A 22,406-nucleotide genomic window follows, 5' to 3' on the forward strand; every position below is an offset into this window, starting at 1 on the left:
CAACCTTGACTCTCCCGTCACAGACATGATTTTAAATCAGCAGGTTGAGAACATTTCTTGTAAAATGAACAAGTTTGACCAGGAAACCCAGGAGGTTTCCCCACTTGTTTCAGTAAGGTCAGGATTCCACCGTGAATTAGTAATACAAAATGACAAATATAGCTCCCTGAAAGCCTTTGTTTGAAAGAATTTCCAAAATAAAATCACACTGTTTATTTTTCTGAAGCCAGCCTCATATTGCTATCATAATGCCCCCCAGGTCTAAGAACAGGACTGCAACATGCCTGTGTGTGTTTTGGGATACTCTTTAGTCCCCAGCTTACAGAATTTTCCAGGTATCCTGTTGTTAAAATAAGGAGGTACGTAATCCAATTTATATTAGGTTCCCTTTTACTAAGTTTGTAACAAAAATAAAATCTTGATACAACAGACCTTTATTCTATGTGAAAAAATTCTCAAGGCTCCTGAGTAGCATCCAAACTGTGATACATGAACAATAAAATGCTTGGTGCTCAAACCTACCAGGAGCCTTTTGGTGTAGGGAGGATTTCTCCAGGCTGGAGGTCTTTGCCCTTGTAATGACAATGACAGGCAGATCTGTTAAAAGAATATTTATTTTTGTAGATACAAAAGCAAAATTAAGTGGGATTTAAGGGCAATCCATTAACCAAGCTGTTGTGATAAGGAAGCCTTATAAATCATAATTTTTATATTTACAATATACTTTTAAAGACAAAAACCAAAGATGACACTGACTGTATTCAGTTCAGTTGCAAAACTCATACTGTCTTCAGAGCCAGGATTTTCCTAAACTCTGTATAATTTATTTGCTGTTTCTGTGCATTAGTCATAGAAAGGAGCTTTTCTTCTCAGTTATGAGAGCACATGAGTGGGAAACGTGTAGTTCCCATTCAAAGTAGTCAAAATCATGGGGCAGAGGAATTATCACAGCAAAATCCATTAACTCTGTCTGTGATAAGAGCCAGATGGGATAGAAATAGCAACAGAATTCCCTAGAAACCAAGCAAAAATATTGGAATACTTTAAATCTTGCTTGAAAGAAGAAAACTGCCTATGCATATATTCTATTTTCTAATGACTTACATTGATACACAGAAGTTGACCGACTCTTCAAAATATTTCCCATCAGGACAATTACATCCTTCTGCACAGTCATCACCACAGATAGTTGCCATAGAAAGTGAAGCACAGGAGCGTTTACAAAAAGAAGAGCACTGATGATAAAGCATACCACTGTGACACATCACAGCTGGAGGAGAGAAAGGGGGAGAGAATTGAGAACAACATACTCTTAAAATGTGGAAAATAGAAAACAAAGCATTAGATCATGAGAGTGCAAAATAGCAAAGCAAAATGGTCTCTTGCTGCACTGGGGTTAGTTAAAAATGCATGAGAAAAATATGCTTTTTTACTGATGTCTTAGGTTAGAAATGTAGAATCAGTGGGGTTTATATTAGACAACTCCTTGGCTAGAATTGTCTATTTTGTAAGTAGTTGGTGTCTATTCTTTGTATATGTTAAACGTATGTGTGTGTGGTGGGTGTATCTATCTAGTAATTCAGTCTTTCAGGAGAGGAAGAACGGTCCATTTAATCTCGAGAAACTACTCTGCGGTTTTGAAATGCTTTGGTTTAAATCATTGCTATATCCTACTTGGAAAAACACTGCCCACCCTGGGGAGCCCCTGCCACCCCAGCTTCCAGTCCCTTAAGGAACACCCCTGCTCCTGACAATCCCTGACTACTTTAGCCTAATAGGGTCTTCCATATGACTTAGGGGTTCAAAGTCAGAAATTTAAATTCTCTCTGTAGCAAACAGAAAGGGACAGGCACTCCCTGTGAGGCAGCTCAGGGTCCCCAACTCAGATTCCTCATGTAAAAACTATTAGAATTCTCCTATGTCATTAGTCCATGGTACAGTTATAGTTTACAGCAAAAAAAAAAAGGTCAATCCCTGTATTTTGTGGAGTGAATGATACTTGTAGAATTTTACATATTTCTAAAAGATACTCTGTTCTGCAAACATTACTCACCACAGTAAGAAATATGAGATCTGAAGTCAATGATGACCCCGTGCTTGCCACAGACGTAAGCATAGTGTGCCAAAGCATTACACAGACAGCTGCTTCCGCATTTGCACGCGTCGAAGCGGCATATCTGGTAGTATAATCCTGGACTGATGTAGGCATGGCAGGGAGCAAAAACTTCTTGATTGATGATATCACAGTGAGATGCATACCCAGCTAAGAGAAGGTGACATTGTTTTAGACAGATCCATTTTAATATAACAGTAAGTCAAATGAATAGCATAGAATAATAAACCCAAACATAGGCAGTTGTACAACAAAACCTTGTGAACAATGACTTTCCGCAAAGTTTCATTGTTTAAAACTGATATTCTAAGTAACTGCCTCAACAATAAACTCCACTTAAGATAAAAATAACTATATAAAGCCAGTTATGCCTTCCTCTAGTAGTGCAGGAAATTTGAATGGCAAAATAATATATTTCAAAGAGTCAGTTAGAAGAGTCCTCCGAAGCTTGGAATATGTTTTTTCCTAATCAGTGTTTCATTTAGCCTTGAAATCAGCAATGCCCATATACCTCTTGGGACGTGGACTCAGGAAGCATTAGAAACTGGAGCTCAAGGGCATGCCAATCCCCAGCTGGCCATAGACCTTCTAGTACCAACAGACACTCCTCATACCACTGAACTGTACTACCTCCACAAGTGGTGGAATCTCTCAGGAACTCCATAGTGTGGATCACATTTAAGCCAATTTTGCTGCTAGAGGAGTGTTCTACTCTTCATCCTCCTTGTTCATTTCCACACACACAGACTAACACAAGAATTTCTGGAGTCTCTCAGTAAACTAGATTCAAGGAGTGAAGTTGACTTGGTTGAACAGTAACCTCACAAAATAAGAAAACATGCAACCAATAATTTCTTTTTCAGTTTAATCAGATTAAGATGATCACAGACCTGGGAAAATGCTTGTGCTGGCTCAGCACAGGTGGTACTGTGGGGAGGACCACTTACTCAGGGACTGCTTTTTCCAGTGATTATTACAGGATCACAGGAAAATTCAGGCTGGAAAGGACCTCAGAAGGTCATGGACTCCACCCTTCAGCTCTAAGCATCTTACATTTACGTCAAACTCCACCTTCACCACAGAATTGAAGGTGAGGCACGAAGTATCTTGGAGAGTGCTAACTTGGCTGAGATGTACCACTTTAGAACACAGCCAATGCTGAAGGCATAAAAAGACTTAGAATGTCCCAGATTCTTAAAGGTTTATGGGTATTCTAGGCTTGCTCCCACAGGCTCTAAATATGGCCAAATCCCATGTCCTTAGTGAGGTCTTATGTCTGAAACATTAAAAACTTTAGACTAAATTCTGTCAGAATTGGCAACTACTGTCTGCCCATTGTCTTCATTAATTGAAAAGAACAGCAACATGGAAAGGAGGAGACAGTGAAAGTTCCACGCAAAACACAGGCATGTCAACCAGCCAAAACTACATCTTTACTCAGGAATTTCAACAAATCCACAGATCTCAGATTGTTTGCATCAGTTTGTGCTAAAGACCATAGAAGGAGGACAAGGAAACTTTTAATGGAAGAAGCATAGAGAAGCCAGAGACAGAATTTTGTCCTGTCCAGACATTTCGTCTTGGCAAGACACTGTCTCCTGTACTTTTTTTGCAAATCTACATCATTCCTCTTGACTGGCATGATTTACAGGACTAGAGACCTGGTTCTCTGCATGCGTATTAGACAGCAGGGTTAAGGACCCATGGTCGGTACACCCAGCATTAAATGATCACTTAGCTTGTATTTACAAAGGCCTCACTTCATTTTACATGCTAAAATAATGGCCTTTGCAAAACAAAGGAAAGAAAGAGTGCACATCTAAAACTGAAGTTGAAACACATATATGTGGAACTCATGCACGGAGAAAACAAAAAATGTCCCATAATAATAAGATACAGCTAATTCCAGACTCCCATGTGAAAACATACCATTTTGCTGATTAACGTTGCAGGGATCAACCACAGGAATATTGATAGGCACAGAACAAGCTGAGGAAACCTTCCATGCATTGGCATGAAGTTGTGGGGTCCCTTCTATCATCCCTGCTGGAGAACTGAAAAGGAAAGATCAACACTGCAAGTATCCTGCTGATGTTAGGGACTACTTGGGTGAGGATGCCAGTACATCAAAAAGCCTGAGATGCAGTGTCACATGGAACATTCAACGTGTCAAAAGAATTTCCATCTATGAGGTATAAAAGAAGAGAGCGCATGTGAAGCTTCTTCCTCAATACTTTACTCATGCAAAAATATTCTTACACTGCAAGTCTGCCCTCACTCACACTTAATTCAAGCACTCTGAAATCAGTTGGAGGAGGCATTAATGAGAGGAGAATTTGGCCTTTATTCGAGTACATACATGCAGTGAAATGTCAAAAATTTGACCTGTTAGCTAATTTCGGTGTTCTAGAGGGGAGCTGTTTGCATTTTGATGCTGGTTTTCAGCAAGTGTTTCAAAAACCTTTATTATTGCTAGAAAGGTTTTGTGATATTATAGCTTGAGGAACTATAGGAATGAGGAAGGTGTGCCCTTGTAATGAAACTATTCCTGTGGTCCAGAATTATCTTTTTTTTTTTCATTAAAACTTTATGTGGGAGGAAAAAAACCAAGCAGCAGGAAGTGTTAAACAGGTGAGGATGATACTGGTATTATCATCCACTCTTTTTGACAGTGCTCATGTATTTGCTCTGATGATAAGGGAGCAACAGGGAAGAAAAAAGTGCATTCAAGCAATATCATCATCCAATAATTTCTATAAATAATACAGTAGTTTTCTAGAATTATTTAGCTAAACTTCTGAGAATGACTTAGCTAATTTTATTTTGTTGTTTAAAAAGTAACATTTTAATTAAAGAGTTAGTTTACTAAAGTATGAGCATGTTGATGAAATTAAATACGCAGATGATTACATTCAACAAAACTTTTCACTTGTTATTAAAACACAATCAAAATGTACAGTATGTAACTTACAGAAAATCATCTCTTAAATTTCCATTGAAAGTTCCACATAGTCCTAATGTTCTTCTCTTCCAGCTAACATCAACTTGAACATAGATCCTCTCTCCATCTTTAGCAAACAGTATCTTCAAACCAAAACTAGTTTTCAGTTGAACAAAGAAAGAAGATATATTCTGAATTTCAATAGCCCCTGCACATAGCAAAGAAAAATGAAAAATAAAGTCACTGAAATCCAACTTCCTGTTTGTATTGGATTACTCCTTAAATAAAACAGATTCAGATTAAAATGGGAAGCTATGCACAACCTCACCTGCAGCCAAATAACCTCACCCATTCTCCAACTGAAGTTACTAGCCTACGTATCTTTTTCATCAGTGACACAAATCAAGAATCGCAACACTGTCGACAGTAAAAAATCTCTCACGTTTCTGTACCTGTTAGTTATCCAGAAACCACTCTTAACTTTTTTTTTTTTTTTTTAGAAGAAAGCAATGCAACATGCCTCTGGGAATGAGAAGACAAGAAACCACTTGCTTCTTAGTCTCCAGGGATGTTATAAGATTAATTAACAGATGTCTGTGAAGTATATTGCAACCCTTAGATAGAAGGTTCTCTTACTGCTACTGATAGAACATCAGTATAGCTCCTTCCTGTGAACTAAGGCCCTATCAAATTCCCAGCTTTCCTTCCCAGCAAATCCATTATGTGAGGAAATGGAAATTTCACAGTCACAGCATTCATTTGCTACACACCACTGGGCTACTTGCAGCTGTAGGCTTAAAGCAGATCTACCTCCACAAGCAGCCTCTACACATGCACACACACACTTAGGCGCGCAAACTGAGAAGCAGCAGATAAAACACTTATGTGAGCTTAAAGATGTTCTTAGCTGATAAGGCTTACTAGATACTCCCTATTATCAAGAATGTGACACCTAAATATTGTCATGGATTATATTTGTCGCAGAATATGGAAAGAGACAAAAGTGAATAGGGACTGATTCAAAAGGCATAAAATGAAATTACCAATGAAATGATGAAGCAGAACTGTCAACATAACTGAAAGTATAACCGAGCTATGAAATTCATTGCCATAGGGAGCTGTGAATGCCAAAAGCGGAACTGTGCCTGAACAAATTCAATGAAGAAAAGACATAGCTGCAACCACTAGAACAGAACTCCCTAAACTCTCTTTTGTTGGAGTTTGGGAAAGGGGAACGCCCACTTTACTCTTTCAGAAAGAGACTAAAAATCCAATAAGAATTTACTGCTGATCACAGTAAGATATAAAATTTAGCAATATAATTTCCACCTTCAGTGCTTAATTGTATAACATCCTTTTAAGGCTGATTTATTTTACTGTCCTTTTGAAAAAGGTGAAGTAACCTGCCTGAAATCACAACATAAGTCAGCGCTGAAAGGAACATAGATCCCATAGAGCACATGGATTCTATTCCATGCCATTTATTCCACAAAGTTTTAATCAAGCTAGACCTTAACATCATCATCAAGGTGATTTCCAACCTGTCTTCCTCTCCCTTCTAAGAATTAAGTGATTGTACATTTCCTAAGTTATGTTTGAAAAAAATCTTTTTTCATAGTGGGTATTATTAAAAAGCTTTAGAGCATATAAAATAAAGGATGTGAACCCTGGTAAAATTCTACTCCATTACTTCTTACCATTAAGGTTAAAAACTTGGTTAGGGCCGGTTTGGACTTGACCGTATCTTGTGAGAGTTACTTGTTTGTTCACATCATCTTCAAGAACTAGTGTTATAGACTCAATGCAGGCATGGTCGAAGTTCTAAGCAGAAACAAGTTTCACCATCAGAAGCAGGCAAGGACATCAATATTACCATGGAAAGCAAAAACAAACAAACAGATGAAAGAACAGGTGCATAGTAAGGAAATACCAGAACTGCCTTCAGGTAAATCGGTTCTAAACTATGACTCAAAGTATTAAACAGAGCACTCAAAATTTTAGGGAGAACATAATAAAACATTGCATATGCATATAAAAGCAAGGAGAATACATTCTAGCTATTATGGCAGTCTGGTAGTAAGAAGACAGAGGGCCCCAGGTACTGATACTGTGTTCAAAGGACCCTACTTGCATGGCCACCCTGGATACTCCTCCTTGCTGGGTTAACCAGTATTTGAGCAAAAGTCTGACCCTGTCTATATCAAGCTGGTGCAACCAGAACCCAAATGCAGCAACGCAGGATAATGAAACAATCGCACACATGAAGGTGCTTCTCACCTTGAAACATAGTCATGATCTCTGACAGCAGACCAAAAGGCAGGCCAAATTTCTCCAGAAATATACTACAACAGTTTATAACCATCTGACTATCAAAAAAATGGTGACTTATAAACTAACTCACACCCATCAAAGGATTGATAGAGATGTTTCATAGAGTGCTATCCAGGCAGAATTTATGAACATAACTAGAAGGCAAAAGGTGACATAACCAGCTTAAACCAAACGTCTTATGCTCCCCAGGGCCTCTATGTTTTCACCCAGGAACTCCAAGGTGCCTAGAGTTGTGCTAAGGGTCATTGCCAGTAGCATCCTTGTCTCTCAGTGACTACTTAACCAACCATTTCATGCTTGAGGCCACCTGAAATGCAGAAACAAAAGTCTCAACACCTATGCAGGAGAAGGAGGTGCTACAAAAAAGCAGAGGCACCAGCTCATAGTCTAGCTTTTGAAGTGACATTTCTACAACATGTAGAAATACAACCACTTATAAAAAAGCTGTAAAATAGTTTCAATTTGTATTTGCTGTTAAACATAACCTGGTAGTTCACAGTAGAACCTATACAAGATTGGCCTGAAACATGGATGGACACGCTTGTTGTGAATGTTCAACAAAAATGTGACTTACCTGTCCACAAGGTGCTTTCTGTAAAGTGATAGTGAATTTTTTTTTCCCAGTGCCTTTGACCAAAATGTACTGGCAAATCCCAAGAAAGGTAAAATGACGTCCATCAAATGTTGTGAAATGAGAGCTACCTGTGATGGAGCACTCGGCTCGAGAGAAAAAGGATAAACAAGAATGTTCACTTGCGTAAGAATGTACCATTATTCTGTCAGTGATGGAAGAAACTTTCTCCTTATTACTAAGTACATAATCCAGGCTAACTTTAATCTACCTAGGTATTATGACACTTGGAAATAAAATACGTTACATACACCTACTTCCACCAGATACCATCTCATATTGGATACACCGATGTGCAGCCTCTTTTGATTCTAACTAGATGAGAAACCTTTGAGTCACAAGTTCTCTAAAATACAAAAGAGTTTTCTCTTTTTTACAACTCTGAAGATTCCTAGAATCTTCATCCTCATTATCTTTTGGCATGACTGACTGAATGTGAAAGAGGACAAGTTTCTTTCTCCTTCCTTCTAGGTACTATGGCGCTGCTTATTCCCGCAGGTGTGACGAGGCTGCAGGTGTCTGTCCTCAGGGCACATCTATGCTCGTTTTTCAGTTCAGATCAGGCGTACACTGCTGAAGCAAGTTTCCAGCGCGTCCCCACTGACTTCACTTTCATTCACACCATGGGGCAGTGTCAGAGCACATGAACTAGATTAATTTTGGCTGCAGCTACTGCAGGAGCTGCTCTGTGGGAGCACATCTAACCTGCTCCTAATACTAACAGGCATTCAGTCTCTAGAAGCAGACTAGAGTAGTCATAATTAAGCCCTTCTATGCACACACAACACACACAGACATATGGATAGTGGTTGTCAGTGTCAACTGTTTTACAATACAGATCCACCCTTTCAAGCCTTGCTTAGTAACTGTTAAGCCTTGTTTATTACTTCATTCAGAGGGGGCTCCTTAATTTGTAAAAAATACTCGTTCACAAGTTTCATAGTATAATCTTGTCTCAGATACAGAACTGCCAAGGGACTTTTACCACCCAACTAATGCATGGTCCTCTGAGTAACTCATTACAGAGACATGTAACCTTTAAAGTGTCATTATCCAAACCTGAACGGATGTTACAAGCCAGAAAATACAGCACACTGAAGATCAGAATTATTTTTTTCTTATTATGTGCATTACAATTGTACCTGGAAGTAAAAAGGTCCTTATACCTGCACAGGCAGTAGAAATAAGCTGCCTGTTCTCAAGAACATAAAGCATCATCATGAGATAGAAAACAAGGGGTGGATGTAACACACTGAGTTAGGGAGAAAATGGGCACAGGTAAGATGAGTAGGGTCAGGCAGTTGACAGCTTCACCCCAGCTGGCCCACTGCTACTCTCAACATCCATCTGCTTAATATTTCTTCTTAAATTAGCATCCCTAGCCCTTGGATCATATTTGGCTCTGTTGCCTTCTGAGAAGTTTATCCCTTATTCACTGAGGAGAGAAAAGAATAATGAAACACAGATACCTGGGCAATCATGATCAGTGCAGTTCCAAATGCCACCAATACAAATACTAAAAAGAAAAATCACAAAACACAGAAATTCAGTGTTCTGATCTTTAGGAAAAAGAGCAGGTTTCAGCTAATTAATATGTCTAATTCACCCTTTCCATAGCATAGCCTGCATATTTTGGAGATACACAGGTCCCAGACTAAAACACAGATATTAACTATCCTTTAAAACCTAAGTGTAATTATGATGTTAAACTGACTATGGGCAGCAGTCAGAGAGAGGAAACACAGATGATGTGAGGCTTTCACATACCAGTTGCTACATTCTTGTTCAATTTTTGAGCCTGCAGGGAAGGCAGTTCCATGATAAACACAAGGACAATTTGACACAGAGATACAAGTTCCGTTTTCCATAATGAGACCTATTGGGAAGGAAGTTAATAAATGAGATCAAAACCAAATTAATGAACTCCATATCACAGCTCTTCCCCCATCTGACTCAAACTTTCAAATCTGCCAGACCGTGATCTCACTAGTCTTAACTGGGGACCAGCAAGAAGATTCACCCAGTGAGTGCAAAGAGCTCAGTGACAGTGATGAACAGTGAAGCTCTCTCAAAGCAGTTGTCACTCTGAATAGTTGGTTTATGAAAAATGTCTGCCTTAAGCATGTAAAACTGTACAGACTCAAAATGAAAAGATTCTGAGATCACATAATATTTAGCCCTTCTTGAACAGGAGTGTTCATAGTCCAATCCCAAATTTTTATTCAGTATGGGTCTCAGAAAGTTTGTTTTCTTGTACAGAGCATGACACATTCTGTTTAAATAAAACCGCAATAGATTTTGTAATAATTCAATTAAAGTGGATTAAATATATGCAATATCTTGTTGTAGCAAGCATTTGTGATGGCTCCAGATTTTAAGGGGTATTTCATTCTGAGCCACCCTTATGTTCTAGAGAAATGTTTGGAACACAATAAAAGAAAGAATCACAGTGAGAATAACAACAGCTAGAGCAGAATTTACAATACTCTAACTTTAAGCACAGTCTATTTAGACAACTTTATTATGAAGTTGGATATTAGCTTTACACATATTTTTTCACCTAAACTTGACAATACATACCATCTGGACAGTAACAGCCATCTAAGCAGTGTAGGTTGCTGCCAAGACAATCTTTTTCAAATGTGCATGTTGGTGGACAACAACTGATGCAGTCACGGTGTACAAAGCTGTCTTCACACCTCTCAGCTAGAAAAAATACATGGGACATTGAACATTAGTGCAATTCCTTTTTCCATAATGGAGAACGCTGCTCTCTCAAATAAACAGTTGTGCAGCACTTCTGGTATAGGTAATTATTCAGGTCAGGTACAATGGATTGTTTGGAGAGGTTTTAACTGATGATCTGTGGTGAATCTCTCACCTGTATTTAAGTCTTTCTTACCAAATTTTTACAACACCCTTCCGAAAGAAGTTACGGTTTCTGTGACAAGGGAACATGTGCTCATATCTCAGCTAGTTCAGTCTTGTGCATGAGGCTGAACTGCAGTTGATGGGTGGTGGTGGTAACTAGAAGGAGCTGGATTAACTGTATGAATTCTGTTACAGGGCCAGTAGAGGCTTAAAGGTTGTCTGGAAAGAGGGATAACATCAGATCTCCACAGATGTTTGTTCTTTGTCCTAGAATATGATCAGCACACATGATGTTTCAAGCAATCTGCAGAAACAGAACTTTGTATGGATCTAGATCAGATCACAATGGAACTAAAATATTCCTCTGGCAAGTCACTGACTTCATTGCATTCACCAGCAATAGTGAAGCTGGCAGACCTACTTCACTATCAGGTTTGAGTCCTGTAGCAACAAATGTTGTCAAGATGAAATTATTTGAAATGAATACACAGGGTATCTCAAAGGTCATACAGTATGCTTCACTAAAAAGTCTTACTACAGGCAGGAAAGTCATCCCTCCAGTCTCGCACCGGGGACCCAGCATGAGAGCATGCTCTGGCATACTCTGTCACTGCCCTGCAGTATGTTTCATCATCATCCACTCTGAAATGATAAAACAAGAGAGTAATCAAGGAACTCAAATCCAATCTACAAATCTCTGCCATGAGACACTGCACAGGATACTTCACCATAGCTGATACCACTCAGTCATAACAGCACACAGTGAAAATACTATGAAAAGGAATGAGCTATATTGAATATACTGTTGTGGTTTTATCATTTTCTCTCACAAAAAAAATTATTTCAAAATTCCCACAGTGAACAAAACCGCTAACTTATTACCAAAAAAAAAAACCAAACCCCACAACCCACAAAGATAGATGCTGCTTATGGTGAAAGAATAACATGACCTTGTCTTGAAGACAATGGACAACTCAACAGTCTCATGATCCACATTTCAGGCTCTCTCTCCCTTGTGCATGATGTGGAAACTCTGACCTACACTGATAAAAGACATTCTGCTCCAAGTAGCAAGTTCAAGTTTCCAGTGGCTTTCTGAACTTGAACTTAGGCAAGAAGAATCCTGTTGGTGGACTCCTGACTTGTGCTGAAGTGCTTGGTGCCAGAAGCATTAGCCACTGAATACCGTGGACAGGCTCAGGGATTTATAGTGCAACCTTGGCCAAAGACATTATCTCTGCCCTTGTCTATACAGAAGAAGCTGTAGCATGTGCTTTGGCCAGGATCAGTAAAGGGACACTCATCAGTGTTTAGGTAAGCTCAAATTTTATTCAGATGTAAGCCACGTAAGGCGAGATACCCCCAACCTTTTGTTCCTGTGAAAGTCCAACATCTCCCGTCACTCACTGTGTAGGATTTGATGCCAAAATGAACTAGTCATAACATGACATTTTTATTATAGGCGTGACTGTGACAGATCAGCTGAGTTTGTCTTTCAGCACACAAGATCATGCTTCCAAAATTAATGGACTTAAGAATATATTATATTGTGTTTGTATTCTGCTTTCAACATATCTCTTATCAAATCAAACACCACTGTACTTTTTTTACAGTGATCAGAGTCTCTCCAGCTCTCCTTATCTAATCCAATTAAATGGGTCTTAATAGAAAGAATGCTTGGCAAATAGTACGGCCCCACAAAAAACTTCATAAACTGACACTAAGCCACAAGAAGAGAGGTCTCTTTTATAAACAAAATAATCCTAAATTAATAAGGTTCTGAGATACAGAAACTTCTTCAAGGTTTTTAACATTCACACAATTCACTTTAACACACATATGCATGTTGACAAAACAAATCGACCTTAACAACATGACACTGATTCAATATCACATTTGAAAATTTGCTTTTAGCTATTCTTGCTTTGCTAAGAAAAAGTCACAATAAACTCCTGAGTTACAAAGATACTATACTGAGGTAACTAATCTCTTCTCTGAGCAAAATCAACATACAGATCACAAACTTCAGGAAGCATACTTTGGAGATTTCACTACAAACACAAATTCTTCCACCTTGACTTTATGGTAAAGCAGAAAACTAAAAATTCACTAAAGAATGAACTAAAAAGTTGTAGTGGATTATACTGAGTGATTCTTATAATCTTGTGATCCTTTCTGTATATCTTTGATTAAATTGATGATGTACTGAGAAGGCCATAATAGTATCTGGTAAAAATCTTTCTATTTATGACAATTACTTCTTAATGTAAAAAACCTACTAAGAAGGAAGTGGTACACTGCTCAGTCATCTAGTCAATTACACTGTGGAGCACCTTGGATGACAAGAACTAAATAGGAGTCTGGAGAGCTAAGGGAAAAATACCAGGCTGCATATAATGCCAGCAGCTGAGGGGGTGTATCTCCCACCAAAGCCAATGAGAGTTTAATTCCTTTTGAGAACTCTAAACTTCTATAAATAAAACAATTTTGAAAATTTCTACTCATTTGAACCATAGTGTTGGCTCATAAAAACAGTCCAGCTGTGTCAGGCAAATGGTCCGGCTCCTTCAGTATCACTGATATCTCCCCCTAGTATCATCTCCACCTGTTTTTGATTCAGAGCCTCCAGATACAGGTTTCAGGTTTTTTGTGATTAGAACCTCCTCTTTTGTCATTAGTGATTCTCCATGGATTTCTCTTCCATGTGTTTGTCCAGTATTTCTTCGAATTCATGTAAACCTTTAGCAATCAAAATATCTCTTGGCAGGCTGGTTCGGTGTCCTTTGTCTCCACACTAAATCATGCATTGAGAACCCCATCTCTTTCACTTTGAACGTGGTTCCTCCTAACTTCCCTCAACGCTGCTCTGTTCTGGTCTCAAATGAAAGAATGAGCATTCATTTCACGTGTCAAAAATAAATACACAAGAACTCCAGTCTTACCTGCAAAGATCATTCATACAGCTAGAAATATAAGAATACGGATCTATGCTTTCATGACAGCTGAGAAAAGGAAACTGTAGGAATATTTGGCACTTGAAGAATATGTCCTGCACATTAAGGAGAATCAGTAAACAACAGTTAGCAAATACTTTCTGAACAGGCATAACTCCGTCTAGCTTTGTTTACCTAATCTAGTGTCCTTCAGACCCCCATTAAAATTTGACAATCACACAATCGCAATTTATTATTATTTCTGCTTTATTTTTCTTCCTTAAATTTTTCCTCTTGGCCTTGGTTGGCTTGACCGCACGCTGCTCCTAAACCAGCTGGGATGAAAGAGTGAGAAATGACAAAAAAAGCATTTGTGTCAATGCAGGGGCTGAGTACTTTACTTCTGCAGTATTTCACAATTTCCAAAATAATGAGGTGTAAGCAGCCAGGACTGGAAACAGAACCCAAGTTTAATGCAGCAATGAAGAGCTCTGCCAGCAGACCTGTGCCACTTGGCACATCCTTTCTGAGCCTTTGTACTTTTAAGCTTAACATCTGAAGATCTTCGGACATTCCCTAGCAACGGTCCTGATTTGAATCTTTCCTTTCTCAAAGCCTCAATACATTTAAGGCTTTTTTCAACATGGTCTATATTGCTACATTATTGTACCATCACTAGGCAGTGAAGATTAAGAACATATATACATATAAAAAATATGATTAATTTACCTCAGTGGATTCTGCATCAGCTGAGCAAGGACTGGAAAAATCTGAGGCAGTAGGTACGCAGGCTATGTCATCTGAGGTTTGCACAGCCCAGCTATTTGCAAATTCAGCAATGTCTTCTGTATATTCACCTACTGCGTGAAAATATTGGAAGAGCATCCAGAAAAAAAAAAATTGTCAATACAAATCCAATAGACAGCTAGCAAATTTCTGGTCATTTTCCAATGTGTTTGTTATTTCAGTTATAGATAAATTCAGAATATGGGTAGTGCAGAAAAATGTTAGGTTTATGTTTAATTTTAGGTAGTATTTTACACTACATTTAAATGAAAATATTTTTTTTTAAATATGACAAAGTGTTGGCTGGGGTTTTTTTAAGTGCATTCATTGACAATTTCATAACAAATATACAAACAAGGACAAGATTCGTGCATTGAATATTTAAGAAAAAATACATTTCTTTAAAACAATGTAAGGCTTTCATCATCAAGAACTATTATCTCTCTCCTTTTCCCCTGCTGCAGAAAAGCCCTATAACAAACACACCACTATATGCTCAGCTCTCCTCACAGCATGAGCATGGGAGAATTAATGAACAAGATGCATGACTGGAAGTCATGGCAACAGGCTAAGGAAGATACACGAACATACAAACAGGTTGGCAGTAAAAAACCAGACCCAAAATTTCCATATTTTTACAGCAAGAACTTAATACTACATTTTCTCTATGTTCTTAAGTATGTTAAAAAGAGTATATTGCCTCCACTTTGAAGAACCTTACAGTAATTAGTATCAATACTACAGTTACCTATGTCTATGTGTGGTTAGGACATAGGGTATTGAAATGAAAACAGGTTTTTTCACAGGGCTGTACTATACAAAATTTAATCTGCCTTCTTCTAGCACAACATGTACAAAGTTTGACTCTCTGCAATGTGGAAAGCCCTAGAGCACACTAATCAGATATTTGTACTTGGATGTCCACAAATAAACAAAGATAAGATTCTAACCAACAGTCCATTTTACTCAAGTGCCAGGGAGACTTAAAACACTTCTCCCTCTCTGGCAGAATAGTTTTTTATGCAGAAAAACCTTCCCAAACATAAACTGCTGAGTTTTGATATAGAGGCAAACCTGTTGACATAACTCTGCTCCTGCAAAAGCATTAAAAATATTTTATTTACATTTCAACATAGCTTGAAAAATTTTCTAGGTCCTCAAAAAAATGCCACAAAATAAAACTGCTGTCCTTGAAACAGATCTGTACACAGACAGAGCCTTGTCTCTTAAAGCAATAAAAAGATGCCACTAAAGATGAAGATAAAGAAGCAGAAAAGGAGTTTGTTTTTAAACTGTGCTTTGAAATGGACTATTACATGCCTCTCAGCAGCTTATTTATTTGGGGCATTGCAAATGGAGAGCATTCAGACTCTGGAAGTCTCAGGATAGATGTAAGAGCTTCCCTTACACTAATGTGGGAAGTAGTTTATCTGGGGGGGAGATAAATCATCATCCCAAATGATTTATAAGATTTGGAAACACTTAGAAAAATGTTGTGGCTTAAAAGTAATTTGAATTAGCAGTCTATTCTTGTGAAGATATCCAAACTTGTTGCACAGTCAAAGCAGCATGTTATACAACTGGTTCAAGGTTAAAATGATTCATAGCACTCTCAATTGTACACTGCAATAATACTATAATTTCTGGTAAAGAAAAATGCCAGAAGAAATTATGATGGTGAAGAAAAGTAGCTCTGGGAATGAAGAGCTAAGAGCTGGAAGTCTTTTATAACAGATAATACATTTAAAGATACTGAAATTACTAATTTTTTAAAGATCATGTGAATTCATTGTCTCCTCCAAACTCCACTTTTCTCCATTATTACATATCACTAGTTTTAACTAGTTATTAAACATACTATATCCTGGTGTGCAGAAGTTAATGCATAAACAGGGAACTTACTGGTCTCCTGGCAGAAGAGGTATGCAAAATTTATATTGGACGGATTTTTAAACACTATACCAAAATAGGTGCACTGCATCTTCATTCACTTAGAAAGTCAAAAAGCCACGTGCTCAACCATAAAAATGGGGAAAAACAGAGTAGGGGAAAAAGGTTACAGTAAAATAACTTTTGTAACTTAAGAATATGTATGGCCATTGGATTAGATTCTCTCAGCAATTAATGGTAGCAGTAAAACAGTCCTATCTTTGTTTTTATCTGAGACACAAAAATATTCCTCCTATCCTCAAGCTTGATTTTTTTCCACATCTGTTGCAAGTAGAACAAAAATCCCTACAGAGTATTTCCTACACAGACTGCAGAATATTCTACCAGCTTAGCAAATCATCTCTGCCTCAGATGCAGAGTTGGGCAACTCCTCATGCTGCAGGGTAGTCGGTGGCCCACAATCCACCATACCAACAGAGAGATACAGGGAACTCTCTGGCACCAGCTTTGAAATGCACAGATTTCAACTAGCCTTTTATGATGCTCATGTGAACAAATGAGTCGAGATGGTGTTTTTTCCAAATATTAATGTTTTGGCTCTTCCCTCCCTCCCTTTCCATCTTTAAACATAGAGAAAACCATGAGCATTTGGTCATTTATTTATTATTTGAAGGCACTTTCATCAGCTAAGATAAACATATCCCAAGTGTTTTGCTGAACAAGAAAAGGCTTAAACATACATATAAATACTTTCTTGAACTAGGACCCTTTCCCTTAACATCTTTAATGATGAGGAAGAGTAGAGCAGATATTCTCTTTTCTACTGAAATAACTGAAATGGGACTCTGTCTCTTTTACAGCATTATATAACATGAACGTGCAAGCTGTTCACACAGGTATGGGTGTATTTCTAAGCTATTTACTTACTATTTTGCAGTATCAGGTCATCATATTTATTGCCATTAAAATTTCCACAGAGGCCACAAGGTTTTCCCTTATGATCTTCTGTCAGCTTAATATAAATACCAGAGTTTCCATCCCAAGCAAGAGAAAAACCAAATGTAGTCTTCACCAGAATATAGTCAGCCAGTCTCTCAAGAAAAGCATTTCCAACTGTTTGAGGCAACATTAAACTGGAAAAGTAAACAGCCTGATTCAGAGATCTCAGATGAGATGAAGTTAGTGCTAGAAAAATACCACATAAATCACCTTCTAAGTCACTAAGCCCTTTTTCCCAGGTGTACACAGTCACTTCCATTCAATTCTTCATTGCTTTTTTATTTTTTCTGTTTACTTCTCTGTATCAACCATAAAAAATGATTGCTTTTCCACTGTATACACCTATCAGTTTTACCAATCATAGGCCTGAAAGAATAACGAATCTTCATTTTCAAAGCCCAGCATAGGCACGTTGAGGAAGACGTGACTTCACAAGCATGCTGCATGTCACAAGGAGCTGTGTCACCCCGTGACCACCAGCAACCCTTCTGAGCACAGAGCCACCACTGGGTTAGACATCTGCAAATGGAGAAACTTACAGGACAGAAAATACTATTGACCAGAATACTGTATATCTTCCTCCTTTGGCCAAAGACCACCGGACAATAATATGGCAAGACAGACTAATTCTAACCTTCCAAAGTTGCTTCTGTTGGGATGAACAGTATCACTGTGGCTAACAGTCTCAGATGCTGTTCATGGCTATAGCATGACATCAAAGGGGATGGCAAGAACACCTTAACAACTCTTCGAAATTTTCCATACTTTACCAACCAGTAAAATGTAGTTATGATAGCCTCCCACTCACCTTTTTACTTATTTAAAAAAAAAAAAAAGTTAAATCTGGGAGTTTGCTATAACTCAGAGACGTTTTGTGAAGTTTTTGCCCCAAAGGGAGCTTAACATCTTTGATTCAACCAATTTGAATTTGTCTAGAAGATTATGTCTTACATTAAGTATAGCTACCAAGAATAAATAATGACTGCCTTGTTCAAAATGGTACCAGGGTGTAGCAAGAATTAGCTAGAAGTGTCTGATGAAGACTCTGTCTGCACAAAGTAGGCTTGTGTAATTGTTAGACTACAGCTGAGAAGTTGAACATAAGGTTCATTCAGGGAGTGTATGCCATCCTCACTCAGGTATTACATCAGCACCATTACAACTGCTCACACTAGAGCTCTATCAGCTCCAATACAGCGAGGGACCAATAAAGATATATATGAATTATTTTTTCTGGCTGGTGTAAAAAGCATCAATTTCCCAAACTCCTACTAGCATTTTGCAATAAAACATTAAAACCCACGATTAGAACACTTACCTGGTTCCATCTTTTTTTACTTCATGTCCTGAAATAACTATTTCTTCTTGGTTTGAAAAAAATAAGCTGATGGACCTCTGACAAGTATATACTGAACCATAACAGTGAGGACTGTTATGAACCTTAGAGGGGAAAAACATACAAACAATAAGGATAAATGCTTGTTCTCAATAATGTCATGCAATTTTTCATCAAAACTCCTTTATGATACTTTACATTTCTATGCACCAATCACTGACAGAGCTTTACAAATAAATACATAGAATATAAAAAGTCACAATTACAAAGATATGCAAAACCAGAAGTTCATGCTACCCAATACTACTGAGAACTACAGCAACTGTTTAATAGCACAAAACATCAAAAAAGCGTTTAAATACTGGATGAAATACTCAAGTATTTTACGTAGATGAACTTCAGAGACACTGTATTGAGCTAGTTTATTACTGCCAACATAGAAGCTTGTTATCTGCACTGAGGTGACACCCCTATTGCTCTGTTTCTAGAGGTCTGATCTAGAAGTGAAGACTACAAACCAATACAAAACCTCAGTGTAACACCAGCTTTCTCCATGCCAGCTGAGACTGGCATCATCTGAACTACAACATGCCTTCGTGAACCACTTGTTGAGATTTTGGGGTACTCCCACAGACTACTGCAGGCATGTAACTTACACGCAGCTGTTAAAACCCATTTCACAGTGGCTTTCCAGCCCTGCTAACAGTGAAAGGCAGGCTTTTCTGAAGTCTGCCTCTCCCCACTGTGCGTAGTGCCAGGATATCGGTTGGAATCGCGTAGCAGCTTCTCTGGTTTGAACACAGCAATGGAAATACAAGTTTCTATCAGCCAGAGAGAGATTTGCAAAAATGTGTGTCTCGGATATTGGCAGTGTGTGACTTCTGTGATTGCCCACTGCTAGAGAGGTGTTAAACAGATCTCAGACGCATGCTTCCAGAAATAAAAACCATGCAACTCCTATCTCAGCATGCCTGCAGTTTTATGTCAGTGAAGTAGTTCTCACACAAAAAATGTATAATCAGACCTTGGAACAGGCATGATAAGCCAGCACTCTTCCTTTTTTACAGTTTGGCAAAAAGGAGGCTACCCCTGAAGTCAGACTTCCTTTGCATTCCCAGCCCTCAGCAGGGCAGAGGATGACTCCTGAAGGAAGGTCTTTGTCCCCAGAGAACACACAGCTTTCATTGGCTAGGACATGCTCTCAGGACTTGGAAACTGTGGGTTCAGATTTACTCTGCCTGATGATGGGGATATAGGTCTCCAATTTTCTGTTCATACACTCTAACCAATTAACTACCACACAGGTTTCAATTACACTCATGTAGTCTAAGTAGTTTTAAGTACACACCTACTCCAAGGGCTTGAGCAAAACTTTGACATCTTTCATTAATCTCAGTGGGGCTGAGCCACCCAAACCAGTGGGATGCCCTGGACTAGTGTTTTACAAGTCTGAGCTGATTTTAGACAGCACTGAGGAGACAGGGACATGTGTTGTGAATCTTAGATACCTATCATTACCTAAATTAAAATGTAGACAGGCTTTAGATAACTCTTATATGAGTCCTGTGGCTGAGTGTCACCGTTCGCTGAGAAGAATGGGAGTTGCATGACCAGTTTACTTGATAGTGCTGTGAAGTTAAATAGATTGGTAATTGGGAAACATTTTGCCAATGTAGTAATGGAGGCTGTAATGGAGACTGTAAAAGTAACTAGAGCTATCATTTTTGTAGAAAAGATCTGTTGGTAAACACATAGAGTACTAACACATATGCAAACTAATCTTCCTAAACTGACAATCCGGGAAGTAAAACCAGTTACTGTTTCTCTGAGTGAAATAAACCAAACCAGGAAAACCATTAAAGATCTTACATGTATAAAGATCATCCTAATTAAAGACATCATAAAGGTTACTAGTATTGACAGACAGCTTCTATGTAAACCTGGCCCAAGACAGAAATACAATCAAGGAAAATCAAAATAATTCTTGTGTTTTCTTCTCCTTTAGAGAGGTCTATTATTAAAGCCAGAAGGACGATAATGTGGGGATTTGGGAAGGTTCCTGGCTCTCCATTTTCCAGCCTGTAATGACTGCAGTGCTTTAACATGACTTATGAATTCTCTGAGTAAACATTTTCAGCTTTTAGCAAAACATGACAATTGTTCCAGCAATTGAATGGTAGTTTCTTTTTTCTCCAGAGCAACTAGAATCCACTGAAATACTGATTCTAGATTTTAATATCATCTTGGGCTTTGCTACAGCATTTTCTGAAAAATCCTAAAAAATCATAGCTGCACACAGAATCCAAAGAATTAAAATGAAATCATGGAAGGCAGATGTAAGAGCATCTGTCTATCACCTGAGTGAAAGGAAATGGCAGTTTTAATGGTAGATTTATCTTCACTAGATGCTATTATCTGGGAGGAGAGGCAGTTGTGTGTTTATAAATGAAAACTAGTCCTTGGAGCAGAAATCAGCATCTAGGTCTGCCCTTGCTCCTGTAAGCATAGTGACACCAGGGCTCTTGTCCCCTCTCCCCTGTCCAATCAGCACCAAATCCCAATCATTGTGTAAAAAGTAACATAATGATCTCGCATCCTCTCCCTACAGTAACCAACAGCCTGATAAATAGGGAATCTTTTTTCAAAGACGGTATAGTGAACAGTCCCTGACCCAAAGTTGTTAAGCATGGTTACTCAGCAATTTGAGGAAATTACTAAAAAGAGTGCCTTCCATACATAGGTCAGTTAAAGGCTTTCGAGCTGTTAATCTTCCCTGAATGACGTAGAGGTAATCCAAGATTAGCATGCAAATCCCCAGTGGGGACAAAGTTTTCCGTGAGCCAGAGAGGCAGCTCCCCACGGCTTGCGATGGCTGTGAATGGGGGTCCAGTACACTTGGGTGCCCAGCTATCAGGCAGGTGATGGCTGTTTGCACTTAACTCAGCAACTTCATTTTTTGTTACAGTCTGACAGCTCAAGTTTATTAAAGTTTCCAAGGTCTGCTTTAAGACTCACTTTTGATACCAGAAAGGAGAGACCAGAGATCCTTTTTAGGATATGGGGACTAAGAAATACTATTTTTAATATACTGACTCTGTTGATTATCATTTCATCAGTGTTTTGAGTTACTGCACATAGGCTTAGACATTTTCCAGCAGCACAGTTTTATATTTAAGTAAGCAATGAAACACTTTGATCCATTTATTGTCTCTCTACTTATTTTACTTATGATGAAAAATAAGCCCTGTAATACAGGAATACTCAGTGTATTATTTCTAGCGTATGCTCACATACTCACCCAAACAGTGTACTGGGGTTCTGGAGTACTACAGTCTTTTGCAAAAATATAGGAGCAATTTCCTGGGAAGTAGTAGTAGATGCCATCAAATGTTTCAAAATGATACTGCCCCCACGATTTGCAAATCCCATCACGGTCCTTGCCAGTGTTAGGTACTGGAGAGAACACACACTGAGTTTACAACAAGCATAGTAATCAAAACCTGACACAGGTGTCACACGCATCTACAAAAGTAAGAGTTCTGAAAGGAAGTAAGAGCTTACAAATGAAATACATG

The 22,406-nt window shown here is 38.4% G+C and overlaps 1 protein-coding gene across 1 annotated transcript in view; it reads right to left on the bottom strand.

Annotated features, from left to right (window-relative positions):
- LOC104515819 (otogelin-like protein) overlaps window positions 1–22,406 on the bottom strand; it is a gene marked incomplete at its 3' end in the record, with an annotated part of 35,215 nt that overhangs the window by 6,010 nt on the left and 6,799 nt on the right. Inside the window, exons 6-21 of the mRNA XM_010159935.1 lie at window positions 22,130–22,284; window positions 18,814–18,935; window positions 17,424–17,629; window positions 14,550–14,677; window positions 13,830–13,936; window positions 11,423–11,529; window positions 10,597–10,722; window positions 9,784–9,892; window positions 9,486–9,532; window positions 7,960–8,105; window positions 6,752–6,875; window positions 5,085–5,262; window positions 4,043–4,167; window positions 2,054–2,263; window positions 1,105–1,270; window positions 523–597 (exon numbers count right to left, since the gene is read on the bottom strand). Coding sequence (XP_010158237.1) covers window positions 523–597; window positions 1,105–1,270; window positions 2,054–2,263; window positions 4,043–4,167; window positions 5,085–5,262; window positions 6,752–6,875; window positions 7,960–8,105; window positions 9,486–9,532; window positions 9,784–9,892; window positions 10,597–10,722; window positions 11,423–11,529; window positions 13,830–13,936; window positions 14,550–14,677; window positions 17,424–17,629; window positions 18,814–18,935; window positions 22,130–22,284 — 2,131 coding nt within the window. The remainder of the gene's footprint in view (window positions 1–522; window positions 598–1,104; window positions 1,271–2,053; window positions 2,264–4,042; window positions 4,168–5,084; window positions 5,263–6,751; window positions 6,876–7,959; window positions 8,106–9,485; window positions 9,533–9,783; window positions 9,893–10,596; window positions 10,723–11,422; window positions 11,530–13,829; window positions 13,937–14,549; window positions 14,678–17,423; window positions 17,630–18,813; window positions 18,936–22,129; window positions 22,285–22,406) is intronic.

Source organism: Eurypyga helias, unplaced genomic scaffold, assembly GCF_000690775.1.
Source record: "Eurypyga helias isolate BGI_N326 unplaced genomic scaffold, ASM69077v1 scaffold49149, whole genome shotgun sequence".
NCBI lineage: Eukaryota > Metazoa > Chordata > Aves > Eurypygiformes > Eurypygidae > Eurypyga > Eurypyga helias.